The sequence below is a fragment of the Mugil cephalus genome, chromosome 20, assembly GCF_022458985.1.
Source record: "Mugil cephalus isolate CIBA_MC_2020 chromosome 20, CIBA_Mcephalus_1.1, whole genome shotgun sequence".
Classification (NCBI taxonomy): domain Eukaryota; kingdom Metazoa; phylum Chordata; class Actinopteri; order Mugiliformes; family Mugilidae; genus Mugil; species Mugil cephalus.
This window is the reverse complement of record NC_061789.1, coordinates 11,002,877-11,027,113: the sequence shown is the minus strand read 5'-3', so window position 1 is coordinate 11,027,113 and position 24,237 is coordinate 11,002,877. Positions and strand designations below refer to the sequence as shown.

Genomic DNA, 24,237 nt, shown 5'->3' with positions numbered 1-24,237 from the left:
GTCCTGGTGGGTTACTCGAAACTCTTCTCTTCGCCCTCCCTGACGCCGTTACGTACGCTGCCGTGGCGTGCCTGCAAGCCAAATAACATGGAGTCCTCCGCCTGGCATCTCCAAGGGATCCACGCAAAAAACCTGAGCAGCGATTGAGCTTAAAAAAAAAAAGGAGCCAAGTTTCTCCATGGGAACAGTCCGAGCCTCCGGTGAGCATCGTACCGGGGCGTAAAGCCTTCAGCTCCGTCCTGAAAGTATGACGACCGCTGCTTAAACATCCAGCATTTCCCTGCGATCCGCAAACCAGGCCGATTTCTAGTGAGTATTTTGCACTTACCAAAAAAAAAAAAAAAAAAAAAAAAAAAACTGCAGCTCATGGGCGTTTGGGGGCATTTAATATGTGGTGGATGCGTCGTTGATCCGATCACCTGACAACCAGAGGATCGATAGGAGCCACGTCCTCTGAAGCAACAACCCGTGGGACACCTTGATGCACCCGGGCATTTTTCCTTTCTCTTTAGAGGGGGGCCATCAGCAGGAGAGGGAGGACATGGGCCTGAATATAAAGGCCATTTATTTATGTAACCATTTGGGCGCTCTGGCTCATCCTTTAAGACCAGACATATTGTGAAAATAGGTCAGACAGTCAAAAAAAAAAAAAAAGAAAGAAAAATTCCAGCTGGCTGGAAAACAAAAATACAGAGAACATCCTAAAACACATAGATTATTGCAAGAGTTTCAAAAAAAGAGAGAAAAAAGAAAACTTATTGTGTTTGCAGCAGAAGAGGAGGCTGCACAATGTAGGCCGGCTTGTCACCAGTGGGACTCCATACTGTTCTCTGGGGGACCATGGAGCCAGAAGGGCAACCTTTAACCCCAGGGACCAGCTATGGGCCCCCGTCCTTCACCTCAGCACAAAACCCTGCCACCTTCCTCAACAGCACCTTAGAGGTAAGACGCTGCTTATTATCTCCATCGTTCCACAGTCCACCAATGACTAATGCTTTCTTTCTTTCTTAATCATGTCCACTAGTCTTCATGTTCTCCAGATCTGAGAGATGGACTAATGTCTGCCAAATGTTCCTGGGGAGATGGAGATGAGGGCGACAAGCAGACCGAAGGCCCTCAGCCTGCTGCCGACCAGGGGAGGAGCGCACAGAGGAGATTCAAGTCCTCAGCCTTTCCTTCCTCCCTGAGCTGGGACTCCGACTCCGAGAAAGAAACTCTGGATGGTAACACCCGTCTTGATGTAAACTAGAAAGCACACACGTCTTGCTAGAAGTAGATCCTGGCGGTCATCGTCGTCCCCTCACTGTTCTTTTTTTTTTCTCGGTCTGCTTGTAGTCATCTTGTGTAACCTGCACACTAGTTTTAACTGTGGATTTTAACTGTCGAGCCGTCGAGTGATGTTCCTGTGGTTGTGTGTTTTGTGTGCTGTTAATGCGTCAGAGGAGGAGCTACAGAACTTTTCTAACCCTCACGGTCTGGCTGCACACAGCCCGGGATCTCCTTCTTCTGGACTCAGGTGAGGAGGAGGAGGAGGACTAAGAGTAGCCAGTTCAATACATGACAAATATGCAGCCAAGGTTTTATTAACACTGAGGTCATGACCCTGCAAAGACAATAACAACAGGAATTAAAGTAGTTTTTATTGAGCTAGCTGCTCAGCTCTAGTCTCTCAGTCTGTCATAGCTGCTCTGTTGTGGTAAACTGTGGTTAAAAAAAAAAAGAAAGAAAGAACCTCTTGACCCACCTGGACAGCCCCCTGAAAAATCAACAGAAGTGACTTTGTTGTAAACAGGTTTAACTCCACGGCCTCAGAGGACAGCGTCGCTGTTACTCCTCTGTCGATGACAACATAAAAGAGACTGACGAAGCGAAAGCCAGATGTGAGATGTGTTGGATGAGAAGACGAATACCATACTGGTGTCTGTCTCAAAGTCAGCCGAGCGCAAAAGTCCCACCACTTTCACTGGGACTTTATTTTGGGATTAAAAAAATTCAGAGTAGTCAACACTGAGAGATGTTTTTGATCCCAGTTGAATTGTCCTCTGAACAGCTCACATCATCATCATCAGTTTAGTGAATGAAGTTCTTATAAACACTATAAAGTTGTATTTGAAAGATGGTAAAGTACTAAAAGGGATAAAAATCAACCAATCTTTGCTAGCTAGTCGTGTAGCTTGTAGCCAACAGCTAGTGGATGCTCCATTCGGTGGTTGCATCTGTAACCAAAAAGAAAGATGTTTCTGAGTGAGACAAGGAGAGCTTAAACATATTGTTAGTGTATGGACTATTTAAAAAAAGATAAAGCCATCAACATGACACCCAGTGATTCAAGCTCCTAATCAAGCTGCTGCCACTTCAGGAAGCTAACGTTTTTTCATTGCTAAAAACTTTCATAGTCGCTTGTTGCTACATCGCTGTTAGTCTTTTCTTGTGTTAGTGCAGGAAGAAATGAAATATCATCCGGAATGAATTGGTGTCCACCAGAAATGGCAGGAATTTTTCTCTTTGTATGAATCCACCTGCTGGTTAGCTTAATGTACAAAGTGTAAATATTTGGTTGCAGCAAAGCTCTTATCAAAAGTATGTATACTAGAGACTCTACAGCTCACTAATTCAAATCCGAAACTAACCAATTATAAGTCTATTTAGTTTTGTTTATTGTTTATTTTATTGCATACTTCGTTGATTGCACAAGTGCACAGATGCTAACTATGGGCTAGCTAGACAGCTGTGTTTGTAGCCAGCTCCTGGCAAAGACATAAAGGATTAATGTTGTTTTAAATCCTTCTCTGTGCAGCCAGGAAAAAAAATGTAGTGTGAGAGTTATAAGTCCTTTATTTATTTAGTTGACCTAAAATTAGGGAACTTGAGCTTAAAACATTCCTACTGTGTTTATGTTTATGATTACACTACTCCCAGTTAGCTGATACCCGTTTCATGACATGACCTCAGTGGCAGCGGTGGCCTCAAGAGTAGAGAGAGAGAAATAAGCTCACACATGTAACATTCACTGATTTCAAGCTGCTTTCGCTCGTTAAAAATGTAATATTCTCCCTCTCCGATGCTGTCCAGACTTGATAGCGAGGATGACCAAGAAAATGAAAAACTGCAGCACTTCTACGGTAAGACTGACACGTCTGACTCTGTGGATGGGCACAGTGACAGCACAAAAACAGAGGAGCCAAATACATCTCAGCTTGGTCAAACAGAATGTAAGTACAGTAAGGGGGAAAAACAAATCTGCCTGCATGCTTGCTATTGTTGCCGTTTTATCTTTCCCTCCATTCACATTTCCTCTGCTTGCTTCACAGTGGCAGACAGCGAAGTCTGGAATGTATCTGAGGGAGCCGAGCCATTTCTGTCCAAAGTAAAACCAAAGGAAGGTTGCCAAATGGAGGAGGAGGCGGACAACAGGGAGGGAGAGAAAAGACCCAAGGCAAAGGAAACCAAGGAGCCCGAGAGAGATGTGTACACCTTCCCTGGAGACTCGGACCCGGAGAGTCCCCCTCCGGCCCCATGGGCTCATTGCACATTTATTCAGCGGTGCAGAAAGAAAAGGGTGCTGCTCAGACCCTTCTCTGGACTTGGCACTTTGAAGCGCACTTCGCCTGAGACTGGCAAGTTGGCAACACAGAGTCCTTTAAAGTCAAGAACCGCTGAGATGGCTCAGCTGAATCAAGACAGAGGGGTGTATGACTTTGAGGAAGCCAGCTTCGGAGAAGGTGCAGTGGAGCCGATTAAGTTCAGAGACAGGGGTGGGAAAAGAGACAAAGGGGAAGAAGATAGCGTGGTGGAGCCAGGAAAAGAAATTTTCACCTGCGTGGAGTGCAGCATTTACTTCAAAAAGCAGGTCCACCTGCAGGAGCACATGGTTGAGCACTGCCAGAGTGGTGCCGGGGGCGGCAGGCGTTTCGGGAAGAGCAACCGTTTTCGGTGTAATGAGTGCGGATGGAACCTGCCAAATCGATTAGTGTTGGCAGAGCACCACAGAAAGCACCAGGAGTCCCGTCTGAAAATCCTAGAGGAGATTGAGAAACTGAATGAAAATGGGAAGGCCAAGGAAACGCTGGACAGTAAAGCAGTGAAGCTTATTAGTGCAGATGCTGTTGTGCAAGATACAGGCCCCGTCTCAGTGCCAGTGCCAGACCCAGAAATAACCAGATCTCCTCCCCTGTCCCCAGCCCCGATTTCAACACCCAACACAAACCCAGCAGTCCTTAAATTGGACGCAACTCCTCCTCATTCACTTCGAACCCCAGCACAAACTCGCGTTGTCTCCTACCGTCGCCGCTTTGTCTGCACCAAGTGCAACTTCAGCACAAGAACGTCCCAAGCACTATCTAATCACTCCAAGACCCACAACAGAAAAAAACCCACCATCTCCACAATATCCTCTGGTTCTCCATCAAGTTCGGCTTCTACTTCCCTGGCCTGTGGTCATTGTGCCTTCCTGACCTCATGTCAAACCATACTGAGGGAACACCAGACACTGGTTCACCCAGAGCTAGAGTCAATCAGTGGGCGACAGGATGAAGAGACTAATGTAGGTGCGCAAAGTTCAAAACCCCCTCTGGACTCTGAGCATCTCTCTGAGTCTGGACTGCTGTGTGATGCTGCTCAAGGCAAAATCCAGCGAGGAATCGCTGCCTCCGAGGAGAGCACAACCCCAAACAGCGCTGGAGCTCGACCTGCGAGCCAGAGACTCTTCAAGTCTCCAGGGAACCGAAGATTCAGCAGAAGAGGGAAGAACTGGTCTCATCTGGACAAGTTTGATGCATTGATGGATGATGACAAGCTAGCTGAGATCGAAGGGGACGAGACAGATCGAGATCAGAGCAGACAGCTTAACAATGAGCTTTCCCAGCAAGAGGCAGCCTCGCCCGAGGAAGTTAAACCTCACACCAGAACACGATCCACCACGGGTGAGTCCGACTGAAAAAAAACACCAGTTGCTTGTTTGTTGTTTAAATCAGAGACACGGACTTAGAGATTTTGTTTTAGAATTGCACTTGATCCTACAGAAAATATTAAAGCTGCACTGATTGAATTTTAAAAATGTTAAACACTGGCTCCAGTGACCATATAATACGGGAAAGGTTCTGCTTGTAGTAACAACGCCAGAGCATAATCCACCAACCAACTCTTGTTTGTGCAGTTCTACAGAAGGTTTTATCGTCTTTAAGCTCATTGTTTGTGGATTTTACATGCCACAACTTACTGTTAAGCTCACATAGTTTTGTTTTAAGCTCCAGCGGGCGGCGGTTTTCAAAAGACCTGATAAAAGATCTGGTAAAAAAAAAATAGGTGGCGGGACCCAAAAGTCCATATTGATTTTACATTTGTGTACTGAGATATGACTGAATGAATGGTTCGGGTGATTCGTGCGTGCTAGATGTGTAAATATTAAAGCGTGCTATCCCAGCTGTTGTTGGGCAAGACATGGGGTACACTCTGAACAGGCCACCGGTCCATCACACCGTTAACACAAAGAGACAAACAACCGTTCACGCTCACATCGACACCTGCTACGACCGATTTAGAAACAATTAACCAAACAAGCATGTCTTTGGACTGTGGCAGGAAGCCGGAGCACACAGAAACTCACTAGATTGCACTTCTTTGGTAAACGCACCGCTTGGATTGTTCCAGGGAACCATCCGGGAAGTCGTGACAAAAATATACTTGTCATTTGATTGGACAAACAATCCAGCTCTCGTCTATCTCTCATGAGACAAACCTAGTAATCTCCAGTATGATGAGATTCAAAAGCTAGCAAACAGTCAGGGTAGCTAGCTGCACTAATGTGTGGTTAGCATTGGTAGCCTATTTGGAGTTTATTAAATTCTGAGAAATGGTTAAAATATGAAAATGTTTGATGTATTGATTTGGATTTGTTGGTTATTTGCCTCATTCAGTGGCGATTTATGTTCCCGATAGATGACTGTTCACCACAGCAGAGTCCCACGTTGTCACCCACGCCTAAGAAGACTGTAAACGACGAAGACAAGCAGGAAGCGGAGAAGGATGAAAGGGTTTTCTTTCTGAGGAGGAGCGCCAGGGTTACAGCCGCTCCCGCGGAAACTGACAGCGATGATGACGGCGACGACATTGACGAGGAGCACGTGCGGCGCCTCCTGTCAGAGGGCATCCTGGATGAAGACAAAGACGAGGTCGACGAGGACACGGAGGCGCTGAGGAGCGTGGAGAGGAAATGCCCCTACTGCCCCGATCGATTTCATAACGGGATCGGGCTTGCCAATCACGTGAGGGGCCACCTGAACCGAGTGGGCGTCAGCTACAATGTGCGTCACTTCATATCCCCCGAGGAGGTCAACGCGATTGAGAAGAAGTTCTCCTATCAGAAGAAGAAAAAGAAAGGTCAGCAGCTTGTTGCATGTGTTCCTCTAGGCGGTGTAGATGTTGTCTGTGCAGATTTGCAACCTTGTCTTTTCAGCCTCTTTGTCTTAGAACATGCTCGGAATAATGACCCTGATATCTACACTGTGTAACAATAAGCGAGTACAAAGGTGAAAAACATGAGCAGAGGTGTATATTAGCTACAATATGTCATAATACTAAAAAAAACACATGTTTTCAAACCTCAGTACAAGAAATAATTTTAGTAGAAGAGTTTATGTGAAACGTGTTCTGAGGCAGCGGTTCTCAACCCTAGGGTCAGGACTACCACAGTGTCTGAACTTCCTACAGGCTGCAGGACTCTATAAATTATTCAAATTACATGAGAAAATCTAGACAAAAGTTGCATAAGGCTGACAGCAGCTCAGTAGTCTGTGCAGCAGGGGTGAAAATGCAGGCAGCTCCAGACAAGTAGTTCATAGCTGATGGGCAAAAAGAGCTCAAGCAGGCATCCCTTTGGCCACTGATGTAATCGAGCAAGGAGCTGCATTGTAAATGTAAATACAAGTGATGTGCACATTCTTGGTGGATTATGTTGTGTGTACGTGCTATATTTATACTGGCTATCTTGCAAATGCCAGTGTGGTAATTTTCTAAAGTTGCGCAATCCTCTCTATGAGTATTACAGATGAAACAGCTGTGTAGTGTTTTTAGTGACTTGCAAGTACAGTAAATTGTTAAAACGTGACATAACTGTATGTTCACAATCTTGGTTTAGTCTGTTAGCATGCTAACATCTGCTAAACAGAGAGGAGCGCTAACGGCTGTTGCAAACGGCAACACAGTTGTGGTGTTGGAGTAAAAATCAGGGGGTTCCTCAGTAGAATTAATCCTTTGTGATCCATGAATGTAGAAAGTTGGCGTCCTAGAGTGATATCATACCACGTTTTAAGCTGCAAAGGCTTCAATGCAGCCTGTGTCAAATGCAATCCGTAAGAGCTTTGATTTAAGTGTGGGAACCACTGGCGTGAGGTGTCTTCCTGCACAGTCGGTTTAAAACTTGCCTCGCTTGTTCTCTCCACAGTTGCCAACTTTGACCCAGACACATTCAGCGTGATGCACTGTGAGTTCTGTAGCGCCGGCTTCGACACCCGGGCCGGCCTTTCCAGCCACGCCCGGGCCCACCTCCGCGACTTCGGCATCACGAACTGGGACGTCACCATCTCGCCAATTCACATCCTGAGGGAGCTGTTCTCCAGCCGCCCCGACCTCGTAATCCCCACGGCACCCCCTCGGAGCACTCCCGAGGAAGACGAGGAGGCAGATGAGGACGAAGAGGAGGAGGAGGATGAGGAGGAGGAGGAGGAGGATGAAGAGGGGAAAAACACAAAACAAGAAGGGGAGGGAATTGTTGAAGTAAAGCTGGAAGGGGAGACGAGTGAAAGGAGTGTTTCTGATGAATTGCCTTCAGCACCTCTTCAACACTGGAAGAAGAAGGGTGATGCAAACAAGAGTGAAGGTATGTTACCATTTTTTAAATTTAAAGTGGGACATATTTTATTTATAAGGCTCTGTGAGTTTTTTTTCTGTTGGTTGCTGATGGATTTCACAGCTTGCGTTGAACTGCTTGGGCTCTCCAGGGCCTGACAAAGAGACCTGGAAGTCAGACCAGCTACAACTTTCTTGTGATTGAAAGTTGGTCTGGAGTCTCCCTGAGTTGAGCCAATACAATCGTTTGGGTGGGGCTTTATGGACAAAGAGCAACAGTGACATAGTACACGTACAGATCATCTGAACATGCTGAATTTCTGTGCTGTTTCGGGAAAAGAAAAAGTGATGTATTAGAAAAATAGAGACAAGCCAGGTGAAAATGACAAAAAAATAACCTTCTTAAATCTTGGATTTAAGCAACTTTTTAATATTTGACTTTAGCAAAGGTGTCGGATATAGTTCGCAGTACAAGGACACATACGTGTATGTTTCATTTCCTCTTTACCTTCTTAATGTGATATTCTGTGCTCCTCTGTGATTTGTTGTGGTACTATCCAGATGTGTGTAGAAGTTTTTTACTATGAATGTTTTTCCAGGGTTCGATCACTGGAAATGTGTCCCATGCCGAAATACAACACAATAAATCCCAAGTAAAGTCCGCTGAGTACTAGTAGGTTGAAAAGGGATGTATAAATACAAGACCTTTTACTCAATTGTCTATGATTCTTTAACCTCCTGAGACCCTGTGTCCTCATATGGGGACGTTAAGTTTTAAGTTTGTGGCAGCTTCTTCTTTTATCCTCATAACTGGATTCTAGTTGGCGTAAAAACACGATCATTGGATTCATTCTGCAGCCGATGACATAACAAAAGTGGACTTGGTACAAAACCTCATGAAATTTTACAGTTGAAACTTGTTTTGTTATTCTTAGTAACTTTTCTAGTTCAATGTGATGTGCAAACGCAACAACTTCTATCAACAGTAACAAGCTATAGCTTCGCTAAGTAGCAAATAGTCGTTTGAGGACATTGGGAATTCATTATTTGCAATACTGTCTTTGCAAAGCCATGGTCAGTTTTATATTTACAGTGAAATAATTCCCATGTCCACATATGAGGACGTAATATTTTCCAAAAACTATTTCCAGTTCAAAGATGATTTTTATAGTTCTTAGGTACCACTGATATCTAAATACCTTGGAGAAATAAAAAAAAAAAATAGTTTGCATAGCAAACTAAAGCTCAGGTCTCAGGAGGTTAAAGTTGTTTTACACCGATCAGGCATAACATTACGACCACTGACAGGGGAAGTAAATCACATTGACCATTAGTGACAATACAGTGTTCTCTCCTGGGAAACTTATGGACCTGGCATTCATTCGTGTGAGTGTTACTTAGACACGTAGCTCCCACCTAGATCAGACCAGACACCCCCACCCCATAGCAATGACACTCTTTGATGACAGCAACCATCCCCAGCAGGATGCAGCCTGACACAGACAAAAACAGTTTAGGAAAACATGAAGAACAGCACAAGGCCTCCAGATTCACTAGATCCCAAACTGATCCGGTATTTGTGGGATGCACTAGAACAAGCCTGATCCACGGAGGCCCAACCCGTAGGACCCAAAAGCCCCCACTAACAACATCATGTCCATTCTGTGATGAGTTACAACTGTGTTGGAGCAAGAAACTATCATCTTAATGCCACTAGTCTTGCTTTAAATATCGGCGAGAGTCGTTTTTGAATCGCAGATTGACGAATCACTTCTGTTATTCACCCAGGTCTCGGTTCATTCTTAAAACGAGCCTTTTTTCTCTCTTGCTTTCATTCTTTTTGGATACTCTGATTGTTCTGTTGACCTTGTGAGTGCGCGGAGCTATTTCTGCAATGATGCCAGGAGTTAAAATGCAGACAGATGCAGTTGGAAGTGAGCTCCTTTTATCATCTTAGTCGAGAAAGGATTGGTTGACCCGAGTGACACTTGTGTGTTGGAATCAGGAGACGATAAATCTAAAGATGGAGAGAGACAGAGAGAGAGAGAGAGAGAAGGGGGGGAGAGAGAGAGAGACCCTGATGCCCATGGTTGATGTGGCACTCAGTTGCATTCATCCCAAACCTCCGCCTCCACTCGATTGGTCACGCCTTAGCTTAGCGGTGCATATGGGGGCAAAATGGCTGCTTCCACCTCCCCGCAGACCCAAACAATAGCGGAAAAACTGTCTGGCTTCAGCTGCCGGGAGTCCGATGCACTGCGGTTGCGGACCGGTGAGTACGGCGCGCCGTGATCTCCCCCCTCCCCACCCTCCTCCCGTGTTCACCGCCTGCCCTCGGATCACGCGTCGCACCCCGCACGTCTCAACCCGCACCTTCTGTCACATTATAGCCATTTAGAAAACTCTTTTATCATGTGAGGAAAATCAATGCGAGCCGCGCAGGTAGCCCATGACACGGATGTCAAAAGCCCATAAAGCAGGTCATTGTTATTGTTTCGGGTTTTGCTCTCTCTTTCTCCCCCTTTTTTTCCCCTCTTGTCTTCCTCGCGGATGATTTATTTTGTAATCCATATTTCGCTGTGCTGTCATAGTTTGTGCCTTTGCGCGTTTTTTTTCTTTCTTTTTTTTTTATTCATTCCGCACGCCTCGAATGACGTCCAGTGTTTCCAATGCAGCAGGATCTCTAAAATTACCTACAGTTGCCCAATCCTCGCCATTTTACTTTGCTTTGATTTTTGATAGAGGACACGCCGTGCTCTCATGTGCGCGTTTTCTACTAACAAACTGATCGTGCGTTTTTTGCTCGGGAGTCACTGCAACTTCGCGGACTGAGAAGTGTAGGAATCGCGTTGCAACTTATCAACCAAGTATAATCGAAGTTAACTTGGAAGTGTCGGGGTTTGCGCACTGTTTTCTGTGCCTGGATGCGCCCGAAGTGCTCCGTTTGTTGTTGTTTTTTTGGAAAAAAATAACAATTTTCTTTGTTTTATATATATAAATTGCTATATATAAGTGCTCTCCCCGATTTACTTCACACAGTCCCAATTTCTAATAGCCTAAATGGTGTTATAACGCTGCGCTCCGAGGTGTCACATCGCCGCTCTTTTACAGTCAAGAGATGAACTGACAAGCGCAGAGCCGCCCACCAGACAAAAACCATTGTCTGTCTCCACGTCTCTTTTGATTTACCGATTTGTCGCAGAAAATGGCACTTTTGTCCCAGGAATGTCTGACTGCGGGGAAGCGAGGCTGCCGCGTTCGTTTCGCACAGTAGTGCAATTATCACTTTTTATTATTTATTTCTTTATTTATTTTCTGACAGGGTTTCATTACTTGATTTATTTTTTTTTCTTCTCCCCCCCCCACACCACCCCCACCTCCCTTTTCCTGCACATTTTTCATGTTATAATGCGCCGCTGTTTGAAAGGACTGAGAAATTACAGTGCAGGCTCAAAGGACTGAGTTGCTCACGCCTCTTTGCCAATTCCTTTTCATTTTTAAAAACTGCAAAACAGTTGTAAGTTTCATTCATCAGTTCATTGTGTGTATCATTAATTAGTTTAATTAGCGCGGGACAAATTCCTTGTGTGTGGGCTTTAGGTGATGATGAGGAGGCAGCCGAGGAGGAGGAGGACGACGACGACGATGATGATGATGATGACGATGAGGAGGAGCAGCTGCAGCAGCTTCTGGCGCTGGACGGTTTGAGCCCCAGTCCCGGGAAAACGAGGCTGTGCAGCGTGGACACCGACAGCCTCTCTCCTGGGGAGGATGCGGACACCAAGGGTGAGGGGGGAAATGTTGGGAATGCTGACCTCCAGAGTGTTTGACAAGGGATTGGATTTGCTACGGCCAAGCCTCATCATAGCTGTCAGAGGGAAAATTGTAAAAGTGACCTTAGGTTAGTGCTGAGAGTGTTGTCCGGAGGGAAATCCTGAGCGGTAGAGGTGTATTTAGGAGCTAATAAGAACACCTCTAACGTTGTGTTACTGCAGGCTGGGTGAAAATGTAGATAAGAAGAGCAGCCCTAAGAGAATCCCAGGCTTTCAAACTTGCCGTTGCTCAATGTCGTGTTCATCAACTGTTTTTTTTTTTTCTTTTCTAGTCCACAACTTGAAGTGTGAGGTGTGCGAAGCTCGGTTTGAGACGAGGCGGGGACTCTCCATCCACGCCCGCTCTCACTTGCGCCAGCTGGGCATCAACAGTGGCCCCCCCGTCGACCTCCTCCGCCAGATCGCCAAGGAGTGCGACGAAGGCGGCGAGCTAAGCCCGTCTCTCCTGGAGCCGCTCACGGCCGAGGATTGCCCCCCGCGCGTCGTCCCGAAAGATGAGGACCTAGAAGACATGGAGTTTGACGAGAAACCCATCCCTCTCTCCGTCCTGGCCAAAGCAGCGAAAGCCGTGCCGCCTTCCTCCCCTACGCCTTCTCCTGGTGCTTCTCCAGCTCCGGCTCACTCTGGATCCCCTTCCTCAGTGGTGAAGAAAGCCCCCATTTCTTCTCTGCTGCCCGTGTCTTCCCCCTTGCGCTCCTCCGAGCACAAGGCTGGGGGAATGAAAAGCTTGACCTCTAACCTCTCTGCCCCGGCAACCATCACAACCGCCAAACCCCTCTGGGCACCACAGGAGAATGACGCTCCTCTCAACCTTAGTAAGTCTCACTCCCCTGACTCAAGTATTTTCAGTAACTGTTCATTGTCCTGCTAGGTCTAAATTTTTTTTTTATTTGTGTCTCCACTTGCAGCACTGGAGGTGGACGCCAACAAGGACATTGTTTGTCAGCTATGTGGTGCCTGGTTCGAGACCCGAAAAGGCTTATCCAGCCACGCACGAGCCCACCTGCGGCACTTTGGGGTCGAGTACTCTGAATCCAAGGGCTCTCCGATCGACCTCCTGAACCAGCTCATTGATACCGATGACTTCAAGCACAAAGCCAGTGCTCTGCAACTTGACAGCCACACAGAACCACGAGGCCTCAACAGCAACAACAACACCACCACCGCCACCACCAACACACTGTCCTCCCAGAAGCAATCTCTGCTGACACTCTCCTCCTCTTCCTCCTCATCACTCCTCTACAAGGTGACTACGACTGGGAGTGGGTCAACCTCCAGTGCTACCTCTTCCTCCGCCTCGTCTTTACTTGGCCCGCCCACCAAGCGTCTCAAGTCCTCTTCCATGCAGGTCTTCCGCCTCAGTAGTGGGGAGCTCATGGCCCTTCCGCACAGTGAGTGTTGTTCCAAAGAACCGATCACATACCTGGCTACTTTTACGTAAAGTGGACTTTGGATGCAGTAAAGTTATTTTCTGTTGTCATTTTCTCATCTCTTAGGTGAACCTCCAAAAGAAATAGGCTGTGAATTCTGTGGGGAATACTTTGAGAATCGCAAAGGGCTTTCCAGCCATGCCCGCTCCCACCTACGCCAGATGGGCATTACGGAGTGGTCCGTCAACGGTTCCCCAATCGACACCTTGAGGGAGATCATCACAAGACGGGGTTTGCCGTGCGCCCTTCCTCTGAAACCTCACAAAACTCCACCTCCGTCATCTCCGGGACCCCCCCGTTCCCCTTTGTCCGCCTCCTCGTCTCCTTCGGCCACCCTCCTGGGTCGGCTGCCCTTCACCTTTGTCCGCCCCTCCAGCCCGCACCAGTCTGCCGCGTCAAAGTCCAGCTCGGCGCCGTCTTCTAGCGGGCTGATTCTCAAGCTGAAGCCTGAGCCGGTGCAGGTGGAGGTCACCACACCCGGCGCCTCGGGGAGGTCTGGAAGTTTTTCTCCCGAATCGCTCAACTCTAACTGGAGCAGCTCTGACAATGTGTTCCCGCTCAACTTTGGTAACTTGAATCCCGTTTTGTCTCCAGTATTTACTCGGCAGTTAAAAAGGAATAGCTTGATACTTATACTACTACAGAAATACTTTCTCTCATGAGAAAATGGATACCACCCACGTCTTTACGACTTAGCTAGGTAGCTAACAGAATCCACCTAAGATTAGTTTCTGACCTGCAATATCTTCCTTCTGCTCCTAAAACAACCAACTATAATGCATAGTAGTGTGCTTCAATCACTTTTTAGGATGGATCCAGTTTCTAAGCATTAAGCAGCAACTTGGATCTGGAAAAGAAATAGTTGGAACTGAGCATCAAACCTCAAGTTACACTTGTGTCTTTGTGCAAATACTAAAAAAAACAAGACAGAGCTTTAAGACACAGAGTTGCTGTTGTGCAGTTTTGGCCTCTTGACAGAGTCAGACAACCTCTCTCCAGTGGTTTCCAGTCTTTGTGCCAATCTAAGTTCGCTAGCTTGTGATGCTAACTTACAGAGAAGGCAGCAGTATTGAGCTTCTTGTGTGACTCTGCAAGAACTAATCCAACACAGAAATGTACCTGTCAGTAGTAGCCTGCCATCTATTTCCCAGTAGTAGACCATATTGACAGTTTAGTGGATGGCTATTAATTAATCCTTTGCTTGCTTTAATATGGTGCATGTTTTCTCCTGGTCTCTCTTTAGCCATGGCCCATGAAGTGGAGCCCACGCGGGATATTCGCTGTGAATTCTGTGGTGAATATTTCGAGAACCGCAAAGGCCTCTCCAGTCACGCCCGCTCCCACCTTCGGCAAATGGGCATTACCGAGTGGTCCGTCAACGGCTCGCCAATCGACACTCTGAGGGAGGTGATGCACAAGAGAGGGATGGGCGGCTCCTCTCGCTCAGACCAGGGAGTGAAGAAGGAGTCGAGCCGAGGGGCCGGCAGTCCACTGTGGGAGCACACCAGCGGCACCAGCAGCTCAGACGGTTTTCCCGTTTCTGTTTACCAGTCCTCCAAATTCCGTAAATCTCCGCTCAATTTGCTGCAGTCGGGATCAAAGCACCATAAGCAGGGCTTGGGGTCCGCGTCATCTGCCCCACCTGCAGGGAAGTTTTTCAGGATGTCTCCATTGGGGAAGAGGCCTCTGTCTGAAGAGGTCCAGTCAGTGGAGGGTGCCAAATCATCGCCACATCAGCTTAAGACTTTCTCATCTCTTCCACATGATTTCTCCTACAAACGAAAGCCTTCCCCAGACAAGCATGGGCACCAAGGTGAGTTGTAGCTTTTTCAGTTCGTCTGAATCAGGTATTTTAATGCTGATTACTCTTTTAAAAGAAGGTATTCCATGTTATTTTTTTGTTTTTTTCCAGATCCCAGTTGTGAACTTTGTGGCTTCTACTTTGAGAACCGTAAAGCTTTAGCCAGCCACGCACGAGCCCACCTGAGGCAGTTTGGCGTGACGGAGTGGTGTGTAAATGGATCACCGATCGAGACGCTCAGCGCTTGGATACGCAGCAAGCCGCAGAAGGTGCTGGAGATGCACCGTAGCTACATGCAGGGTAACCGCACTGCCCTCAAGAAGGTGAGGAGTAGCAGATAGCTGTTAATCATTAATTTCAGTGTCAAAACTCCGACTTGTCCAAGTGGTTCTGTTAACAGATTCATGATTTTAAGTTTGGCCTCCGACACTTGAGTGAAATCTATTGTTCCCTCTGTGAATGGGTCCCTTTCCACAGAGAAAATATCAGTGGATGAAACTACCAAAGAAGCTTAACAGCTACACAATAAAAGATCATAACCCACTGTGCTACTTTCCTGACACCCTCACTTTCCTCGCTGTGTCTGTGAATAGGCATCATGCTCAGAGATCTAACAAGCCTCAGCTGGTGGCACGACAGACATTTTGTGTCTTGGAAAGCTTCAGACGTGTTGTCTCGCAGCTTCGAGCCTTACTGTAGATCCTGTGTCTTTACACCCAGTAAAAAAAAAAAAAATCACTGTGGGGACAGATGCCAGAACAACTCTGCTATTGACTTGATAGTTGCCATAGTAACCAGGGTGCCTGGCAGCTTATGTTTCATCTTCTGATAAATTATGGCATGCTGTTGATAGAAGGAAAATGTATGTTTTTTTCTTCTTCTCCCCCCCCCCCCTCTTCTCTCTCCTGAATTAGTTTCTGGTGCATTTGCGTCACTGTCACACCTTTTTCACTGAGCCGTGATGTGGCATACATACAGAACAGATTACCTTTTAAATGTCCTTGTAATCGTATTGTAAAGGTTTCTTTCTTTCTGGAGACGTAAGACCCAACTTAGCTGGTGAAGACGTGATTAAAAATGGCCAAACAGACCATTAATTGACATAAGCTTAATTGGTAATTACACTCTCTTGCCAGTTTATTATTAGATACACTAGTGATTGTGAATTCATTCTAATATGACAGTCCTGCACGAAATCGCTTCTTTGTGAATGTTATAAAATTCGGCGTTTGTTAAAATATTTATTATAAATAATAATAATTTTTTGTTCTCTTGATTTGGGAGACTGTTGTCATGACTTGGGGGGATGGTGCATATTTTGGAACAAGCTCTAAGAGAAAACACCTTAAGTTGTGGAGTGAACGTTAGAAAAGTCATAAAGGGGGATTTACTGCAGGACTGTTATATTTCATTGTATTCATTTTCACTGGTGTACCTAATTAACTGGCGAGTGAGTGTGTTTGATCAGTTAATTATATGATAAGGTTTTTTCCCATCAATAGTTCAGGCTTTTCCTTTGGCTTATGTCAACATAAACTCAACTGGTTTGAATTAAAGATGATATCATGGTCATATTCACAAAAAGAATTAGTCAAGAAAATAATTAGCAGATTCATTAATATTTGTTGTCAGGCTGCAGCTGGATGTATGTAAGTAATGAGAATAATGTGAATTAACATTCTGTTTCCAGTGGTACATAATGATTAAAAGCTAATAATTAACTACTTTTCACAGGTAAACTTATGTATTTTTGTCTGCTTTAAGTATTAAAAATATATATTATGGACAAATTCAGCCAAGTAGTATAACACCAGTTATAGTTTATGCTATCAGCTCGTGTGTATGTTAATCAGCTCGTCAAAAGATAAAAAAAAGGGAGTAATAAGATGTGATGAAAAAGTGACAATTTTGAAACCCTGAACAGCTCAGATAATTCTTAACGCCTGGTACACCCTCACAGATGGTTTTGTTCTGGCTGATTAGACGTGTCCTCAGGGTGAATTTGGGTGGAGCTGCGCTGGGAATTTTGCGGTGTAACCTCACTACAAATAAGATGAAATTAACACGAGAGCAAGAGAGTAGATTACAGCACCTATGAAGGGGTTTCATATTGACCTGTATTTGTTCTTAATGTCCAGTTTTCTGGCTTAAATGAAAAGTGGCATGATACGTGGTTCAGAGAGTATATGCTATATTTTTTAGGACATGTGACTTTAAAAGAACATACAAAGACAAACTAGCTTTGAAACTTCTGTGTTGCAACATCCCAATGTTTCTTTTGGGGAAAAATATTAAAACCTCTAATACAAACTAATCAGATTATAAAGATACTTGCCTCTCGCCAACTCTGAGTCTTTGCCTCTGCGTTAGCACAAGTTTTGAACACCCACATTCAGACAACTTCTGTGTTTCATAAACACATATAAAACACAAACACCAACTCATTCAGTCCCCATGACTGTTACAACTAACACTAACACCGGGTAAGTTTTTCTTGGACATCATTGATGTTTTTGAGCTTGCTGGAAAAAAAAAAAAAAAAACGTATTTTCAGTTCAGGGCTGGGGACAGTTAGCACTTTTTGAAAAAAAAAAAAAAAAAAGCTTCAGCTTCTGTTAACTGAAGTAGCTTTTGGACTATGCTTGTGCTCATTGTCCTCTGGTAGAAAACCCTTTCTGTGTGTATTGACTGACTGCGTGACATTTGCAGGCAGAAATGTTTTCTGATATTTAGTGTTGTTGTGCAATGTTTGCTTTGCCTTTCTGACTCGCAGGCGTCCAGCCTTAAGTTTTCTTGGACAAATGTGACTTCCGCAGTGCTCCACAGCTGCCATTTTTCATGGCAGCGGTGATTGTATTTTGTGAAATTACAAGTGGATTAACATTTAGAGAAGGGCTATTTTAAGTTGGGATGGCTGCAGGATTGTACTCACCTAATTACACTGGGAAAAAAAATATGTAGGGCTGCCCGAACTTAAAAACTGTACAGTTATATGTAGCTAAATCAGCCATAGCCAGTTAGCTTAGCATAGCCATAGCCTGTTAGCTCAGTTATGTAAACTAAGAATGCTTTCAAAAATATAAGTAATGATTGTTTATTTTCATCAATTTACAAAATACAAAGTGAGTGAACAAAAGAAACATCTAAATCACATCAATATTTGGTGTAACTGTCTTACAAAACCAGCATCAGTTCGTCTTGGTACATTTGCACAAATTCAGGGATTTTGCAGGATTGTAGTCAGGTGTATGATCAACCAGTTATATCAAACGGGTGTTAACACTAATCAATGTCACACGTGTAGGTTGAAACACAGTCGTTATCTGAAACAGAAACAGTTGTGTAGGAGGCTTAAAACTACTTGGTTGAGGAACAGCCAAACTCTGCTACCAAGGTGAGGTTGTGGAGGACAGTTTCATGTCACAGGCTGAGACTGAGCACAGCAACAGCAAGACACGAGGCAGTTACACGGCATCAGCAAGGTCTCTCCCAGGCAAATACTTCAAAGCAGACTGGCGTTTGAAGATGTGCTGTTCAACTACACGTGAAGACATGACAGCAGGTGCTCTGGACTGAACATATTTGAAAACCCCGTCATTAGTTTAGCTCTTAACTCTAGCCAACCACCATTTACCTTGTTTTTGCTATAGTCAACAGCCAATTAGCTTATTAGCTTAGCCTAACTATATCCAGGAACCAGTTTGCTTTGCTTAGCTGTAGCCAGCAGCCACTTAGCTTGGTTTAGCTATAGCCAGCAGTCGGTTTAGCTAGCATATCTTACCACCACACAACTTTGATCTTACAGAAAACTTTTGAATAGTACTTTTTTTTTTTTTCGCCAGACAGTGTATGATATACAGTATTTTCAAAACAAAAACAATAGACTATAACAGCATTGAACAGTTTAAAAAAAAAAACTGTGTCCAAAATGCTTAACAACATAGCATCAAGGTAAATACACGAGGACCCGTCAGTGTTTGCCTAATATACAGCTTATAGCATAGGTCTTCAACAGGGGATCCGTGGCCCCTAGGGGGTCCATGGAGGTACTGCAGGGATGGTTAGAGATTCTGATATATTTTTTAAATTTCCCCCACAAATTAAAATTTCTTTAAATGCACATTAACATGAATCCAACTTATTTTAGTAAACAGATAGCTTAATATTGAATGCAAAATGATGATGATAATAATGATGTATACTTATAAATAGCAATAGGCCGACACATAAAATCGGTAGGGGGTGCATATTTAATCTCTCCATAAGTTTGGGGGTCCTTGGCCTGAAAAATGTTGAAGGCCCTTTGCTTGTAGTATCACTCATTCTTTTCCATCTTTCAGAAGAGTAACCTCTCACCTTCTGCTCATGTCCTCTTCACGCCATCACAGAAGGCCTCCTCTTCCTCCTCCTCCTCCTCCTCTCAGTGGTCTTCTTCTTTGGCTGTAAGCCTGGTGCGGCCGCTGAGCCGCGACGTCACCCAGGGCTCTTCCAGGACCGCAGAGGCTGACGCCGGCAACAACTTCCAGGACGCTCCGGTCAGGGGCGGTCGCAGCAGTCCTGGCCTCTCGCGGCTCGTTGGCGGGCTCCCTCTTCAAGCACAGGTGGCGCGCAGTGAGCTGAATGTCCGCCTGCCCAGAGGTACGTGACGATGCATTTTTCATGTAGTGCACTCATTCAGTATATATTAATGTGCGATATAATATATTATACCTAATTTATTACAGTTTGTCAAGTAACACTATGACTTAAACCACCTCCAACAGAACAGACTGACCCGTCTGAAGGACTTTTCAGTCAGACTGAGAGGGGTGGTGTAAACTTTTGTTTATCTGTCCAATAGGAAATATCAGCTCTTGATAACCATGTGAACCATAGGTCTTCAACAGGGGGTCCATGAAAATCTTTGGTTGATTAGACATTTTTTATTTATATTTTTTTTAATTTTCCCCAAAATCTTTCCCCCACGTTGGCCTGAAAAGTGTTGCAGACCCCTGAAGTTAACTCTCGATCTGATTGGAATAATTAAAGTTTTCCTCAGGTGATGAGTTTTCAAGGGGGACAGTAACATAGCCAATGGGTCGAACTAAGATGTAACAACACAACCGGTAAAAAGTAGTCCATGGTTGAGCCAACTTTTCTGTCCGAGACCTTAAAATAGTTCAGTGGACCAAATGGTAGAGATGGTGAGTCCAAAGAAGGTTTTTAAAAGATGGACAGAGACAGAATCATTGTGAACACCGAACACTCAAGTCTTCATCTTCAAATTAATGAATTCAGTGTTAGTTATGATGTTGGGGGTTAAAAACAGGTTCTTGATTTAACAGTTGAACTGGAGTCAGATTGAGTTTGATTGTTGCCTTCTCCCCTCGGAAAGGTTTCGAGCGTCGGCCCTTGAAGCACCCGTCTTGTCCAGACGGGACAGAGAGGGACAGCGGGCCTCCTAAACCTCCACGCACAGGCACTGTCCCCGCCCTGGTGCCCAAACCGCCCTCGTACCCGCTGGTCAAACTGGTGGGAAAGTTCTACACCCTGAAGTGCCGGTGAGTAAAAACCTGCGTGTCGGAGCTTCCCGGCGGCTCAAGAGAAAACATTTTGGGATGTAGCTTTAGCAGAACTCTCTGGCTCAATTTTAAATAGTTCCTTAATCCCCCAGCAGCGATCTCCACCCCCTCCCTCCCCACCTCCTGCTGTGCCATACTCCACTTTTTAGTTGCTAATGCACTATATTCAGAAGAGAGTGAACCATTTCTAAGTTTTCAGCCACTGGTAGTGTTGGTTGGCCTAATTCTTCTGTCTGGTTCAGTTTCTGTGAGGTAGAGTTCCACGGCCCGCTGTCGGTGCAGGAGGACTGGATCAGACACCTCCAGCAGCACATTCTCAAGATGAACTACAACAAGTCGCCTGCTCCCAAAGCAGCAGCAGAAGCAGAAGCAGAAGCAGCAGCAGCAGCAGCAGCAACAGCAGCCGCCGCCAACGACGACCCGGCTCTGGTCCAGGCCTCCGCCCAAGCCTCCACCTCTACCTCCAGAACCACCTCTACCACGCCTGCCCTCGCCTCCACCCCGACCCGCACCACGGCCCCCAACAGCCGCTCCCCGACGCCTCCGGCCGAGCCCGCCGTCACTGCCACAGAGCTAGCGAAGGTCTCAGAGGAGCAGCTGACTCCCATTCCCCTCCCCACACCGACCGCATAAGCTCCAACCTCCACCCTTGTTTCTCTTTTCTATTCGTCCACCTATTCTATAAAGCTGAAAGCAAGAGCAACTGGACATGTTGAGCTTCGTGAAGAAGCTTCATCCAAGTCGCCTTTACAGTTCTAAAAGCCCGGTGTGGAGTTGGGGTTTAAATAGGAACAACTGTGGGTGTTTCTCATCAGAAACTTGTAGACGAGGGTCTCCTATTGGATAATTAGCACATGGGTGATTATCTTTCAGCTGGCAACAAGTTATTTAACCCCGACTGATGCAACGAGTAACTTCTCATTCCTTAAATAACCACGTGGAAAGACACATCCTGTGGTTGTGGAAGAGATGTTGGTAGTAGAGAAGGGTCGGATCATTGGCATCAAGGAGAGGAAACATCTAAGGAGACTGAAGCAGAAACTACTAAAATTGGGTTAAGAACTGTCCAACGCTGCATTATTAAAAACTGGAAGGGTAGCGGGGAACCGTCGTCTTCAAGAAATGTGGTTGGAAAAAAGAAATCTAGTAATTCCTAGTCATGCAATATTCACAGTTGTTCCTATTTAAAAGCTCCTCACCAGTCTTTTAGAAATGGATTCTTGGATGAAACATCTTCAAGAAACTCTACAAGTCCATCTGTTCTGGTTTTCAGTTGTTTTTTGTTTTTTTTGATTGGGGGGGTGGGTGTATACGATGACGTGGATGACTGAGAACCTGAACTCATCCGCCAGTTTCTTTCCTTCGGCCTTCACAAAGTGTTGTTTAGGAGGAGCGCTCTCCCTCCAAAGAGCCCTCCGAGCCCGAAGCACCTTTGAAGCAGCTTCCTAGACTGTTACTAAGTCCCGTTACCGTGGGAATGAAGCTCTTCTGGCTTATCTGCGCACCGAGGATGGGCGATCGTGGGAACTGTCCGAGGTTACGAGTACAGATGAACCAGTGTGTTTGCCTTGTTTATACTGAATGTCCAGATGTGGACCGTTGCTGTACCGCTCCGAATCAGTGGGCGATTTAGGGGGTTAACGTAGCCCTTTATGAAACTTTACCCCCCCCCTCCGCCCCCGTCCCGCACTTCCATCTGTCGCCAAGACCTGTGAGACCAATTCTTTTAGCTAGTAGCTTCAGCCTCTCACCAAAAGGTCCTGACTGCGATTGATTTCTAATCATGCTAGTCTTTAGACTTTAAACATGTGATAACACTTAGTGTTAAAAAAAAAAGGCACTTAGCACTTAATGCCCATTTAATTGGGTCGACTAATTCTGATTGGTTAAAGGAGCAAGAAGTGGAAGCACACCCAAAAAGGGAAAATGTAATACTGTCCCCAAATATATGTAAACATTTAGCTTGAATGTAGCTCAAAGCACCTATTGAAACCTTATATGCACACATTCGTACACAATCAAACAAACTAACGTCCCATCCTGCGATGCAGCTGAAGGTCCATGATGTTCCGCCTCCGCGGCTTTTTAATCTTGAACACCTGACCTGAAGTGAGGCCACAGCGATCAAGGTTACACTTTTTCTTTTTTAGTTTTACAATTCAGTGTCTTTGTCTTTTTTTTTTTCCCCTCAAATGTAATCCAAATTATTTATTAATTGTTTTGCATCTTGAATGTGGGCGCGGTGGTCGTTAAAAAGCTGACTTGGGAATGTCTGAGAACAGTTTCAGCGGTGCGCTTTTTTCTTCCCCCCGTCAGCGCCACATTGTGAGCGCGTGTCTGTGCGTCTCCATACGCGACAAAAAACAAAAAAACAAAAACAAAAAAAAAAATGTGCATCTGTTTCCTGCTTCAAAGAAGTAAACCTGCTCGGTAGGAAGACGTCTCCTAAACACGGGAGCCGCTCTGTTCAGTATTCTGATCAGGACTTATTTGCATCCGTCGTCGTTTTAGGATGTGCCAAAGAGTCTGTTTACTTCCTGGTCTTGCCTCTGTAAAAGCTGTTTACATTGGACCTGATGGTGGAGGAAACTCTGCACAGCTACCGAGTTTTCCCGCCCCCCACATCCCCGTCGCCGCCCCCCCTCCTCCCACAGACACAGAACAATGGACTGAACCCGCGGTGATGTGCGTCCACTACAAGCACCGTTGACTTCTCCCACTTTTAAAGACTACTGGAGCAGCTTTCTTGGGAGTCGGTTAGATTAATTCCAGTTGAACACAAACCAAACTTGATTCCAAGCAGGGCTCTTGAGAACTGTGGGCCCCCCTCCCGCCCCCAATGTCCAATACAGAAACACGTCTGACCTCGGGCTCCTGCAGCTGACGTCTGCGGCCTGTTTCTTTTTACGTTGCTTCATATCGACCGAGAACTGGAGCAGCAACTAAAGGGTCCACGAAGGCTGGCGACCTTTTAAAGTTTGTTCCAGTGTTTCCCATGTTTCAAACATGACTGTTGGTTCCAAACCCCTTTTACGGAGTATAGACACATACTATATAACTACATGTACTTAAGAAGCTGTTGATGCTAGTAGAGCTATCAGCAGTTCTATTAGCAAGGTAGTTGAAAAATAAGTGATCTTAATTCCTCTATCGTGATTTGATTTCAACATTGTATTTTTTATTGCTCTGTGCATTTCTGTATTTGCAGTCCTGCAAGGTGAATCTTTAGAGTATTTTTTATTTCATTTTATCTCTTTAGTCTCTCCAAGCTGAAACTTTTGGTGCTGGTGAGAATGTCGGGCGGATCGGGAGCCGGCGAGTAACTGAGCGTGAGCAGGGGGGGAAAAAAACTTTAAAAAAAAACAAAACAAAAAAAAAAAAAAAAAAATTCAATGTGATTGTCACGTCCTGGTATCAAAGGACTCTAATAAGCAGGCCTTAAAGGGGACCACTCTGCAAAGTGAGACATGATCCTCCTCTCTCATTCTCTCTCTTGTCTCTCTGCGTTGGCGGAGTAATGTGGCCGGCACATTTGAGCTCCCTTTTAAGATTACCTGATGAAGCCTCAGCCGGTGCAGCCGGCTGATTCGTGTGTATGTTTGTGTGACTGTGTATGAGTGTGTTAAAAGACAAAACAGACAAAAAACAAACGACGGTAACTAAGAAGAGAACAATGCAGTTGTGGGAAGAACTGTACTGTATACACAAAGGGTTAAGTTTTAAGTGAATCAACTCCAGAACAAACAATAAATGTGATTTCAATTTCA

General features: G+C 45.4%; 1 protein-coding gene across 4 annotated transcripts; it reads left to right on the top strand.

Annotated features, from left to right (window-relative positions):
- The first annotated feature begins 159 nt into the window (after nucleotides 1-159).
- Nucleotides 160-24,237, top strand: wizb (WIZ zinc finger b). 4 transcript variants are annotated; one of them, XM_047571440.1, is made up of 17 exons: nucleotides 160-309; nucleotides 771-942; nucleotides 1,025-1,223; nucleotides 1,441-1,516; nucleotides 3,073-3,212; nucleotides 3,312-4,922; nucleotides 5,938-6,378; nucleotides 7,442-7,876; nucleotides 11,446-11,631; nucleotides 11,951-12,493; nucleotides 12,587-13,069; nucleotides 13,175-13,675; nucleotides 14,352-14,921; nucleotides 15,021-15,232; nucleotides 19,298-19,547; nucleotides 20,284-20,449; nucleotides 20,713-24,237. In XM_047571440.1, exons 2-17 carry the CDS (start codon nucleotides 841-843, stop codon nucleotides 21,101-21,103), a joined length of 6,306 nt encoding a protein of 2,101 aa, XP_047427396.1. In that variant the 5' UTR covers nucleotides 160-309; nucleotides 771-840; the 3' UTR covers nucleotides 21,104-24,237. The 4 variants fall into 4 exon arrangements, with proteins under 4 accessions (XP_047427396.1, XP_047427398.1, XP_047427397.1 ...); XM_047571442.1 differs by having other exon boundaries at nucleotides 188-309; nucleotides 774-942; XM_047571441.1 differs by lacking the exon at nucleotides 160-309 and having other exon boundaries at nucleotides 336-942.

Bases quoted from the DNA above. Each gene is read 5' to 3' on its own strand.
- wizb (XM_047571440.1), top strand. From the start codon at position 841: ATGGAGCCAGAAGGGCAACCTTTAACCCCAGGGACCAGCTATGGGCCC. The intron at 3,213-3,311 runs GTAAGTACAGTA...CTTGCTTCACAG, and splicing joins TCAGCTTGGTCAAACAGAAT to TGGCAGACAGCGAAGTCTGG. The intron at 19,548-20,283 runs GTACGTGACGAT...CCCCTCGGAAAG, and splicing joins GAATGTCCGCCTGCCCAGAG to GTTTCGAGCGTCGGCCCTTG.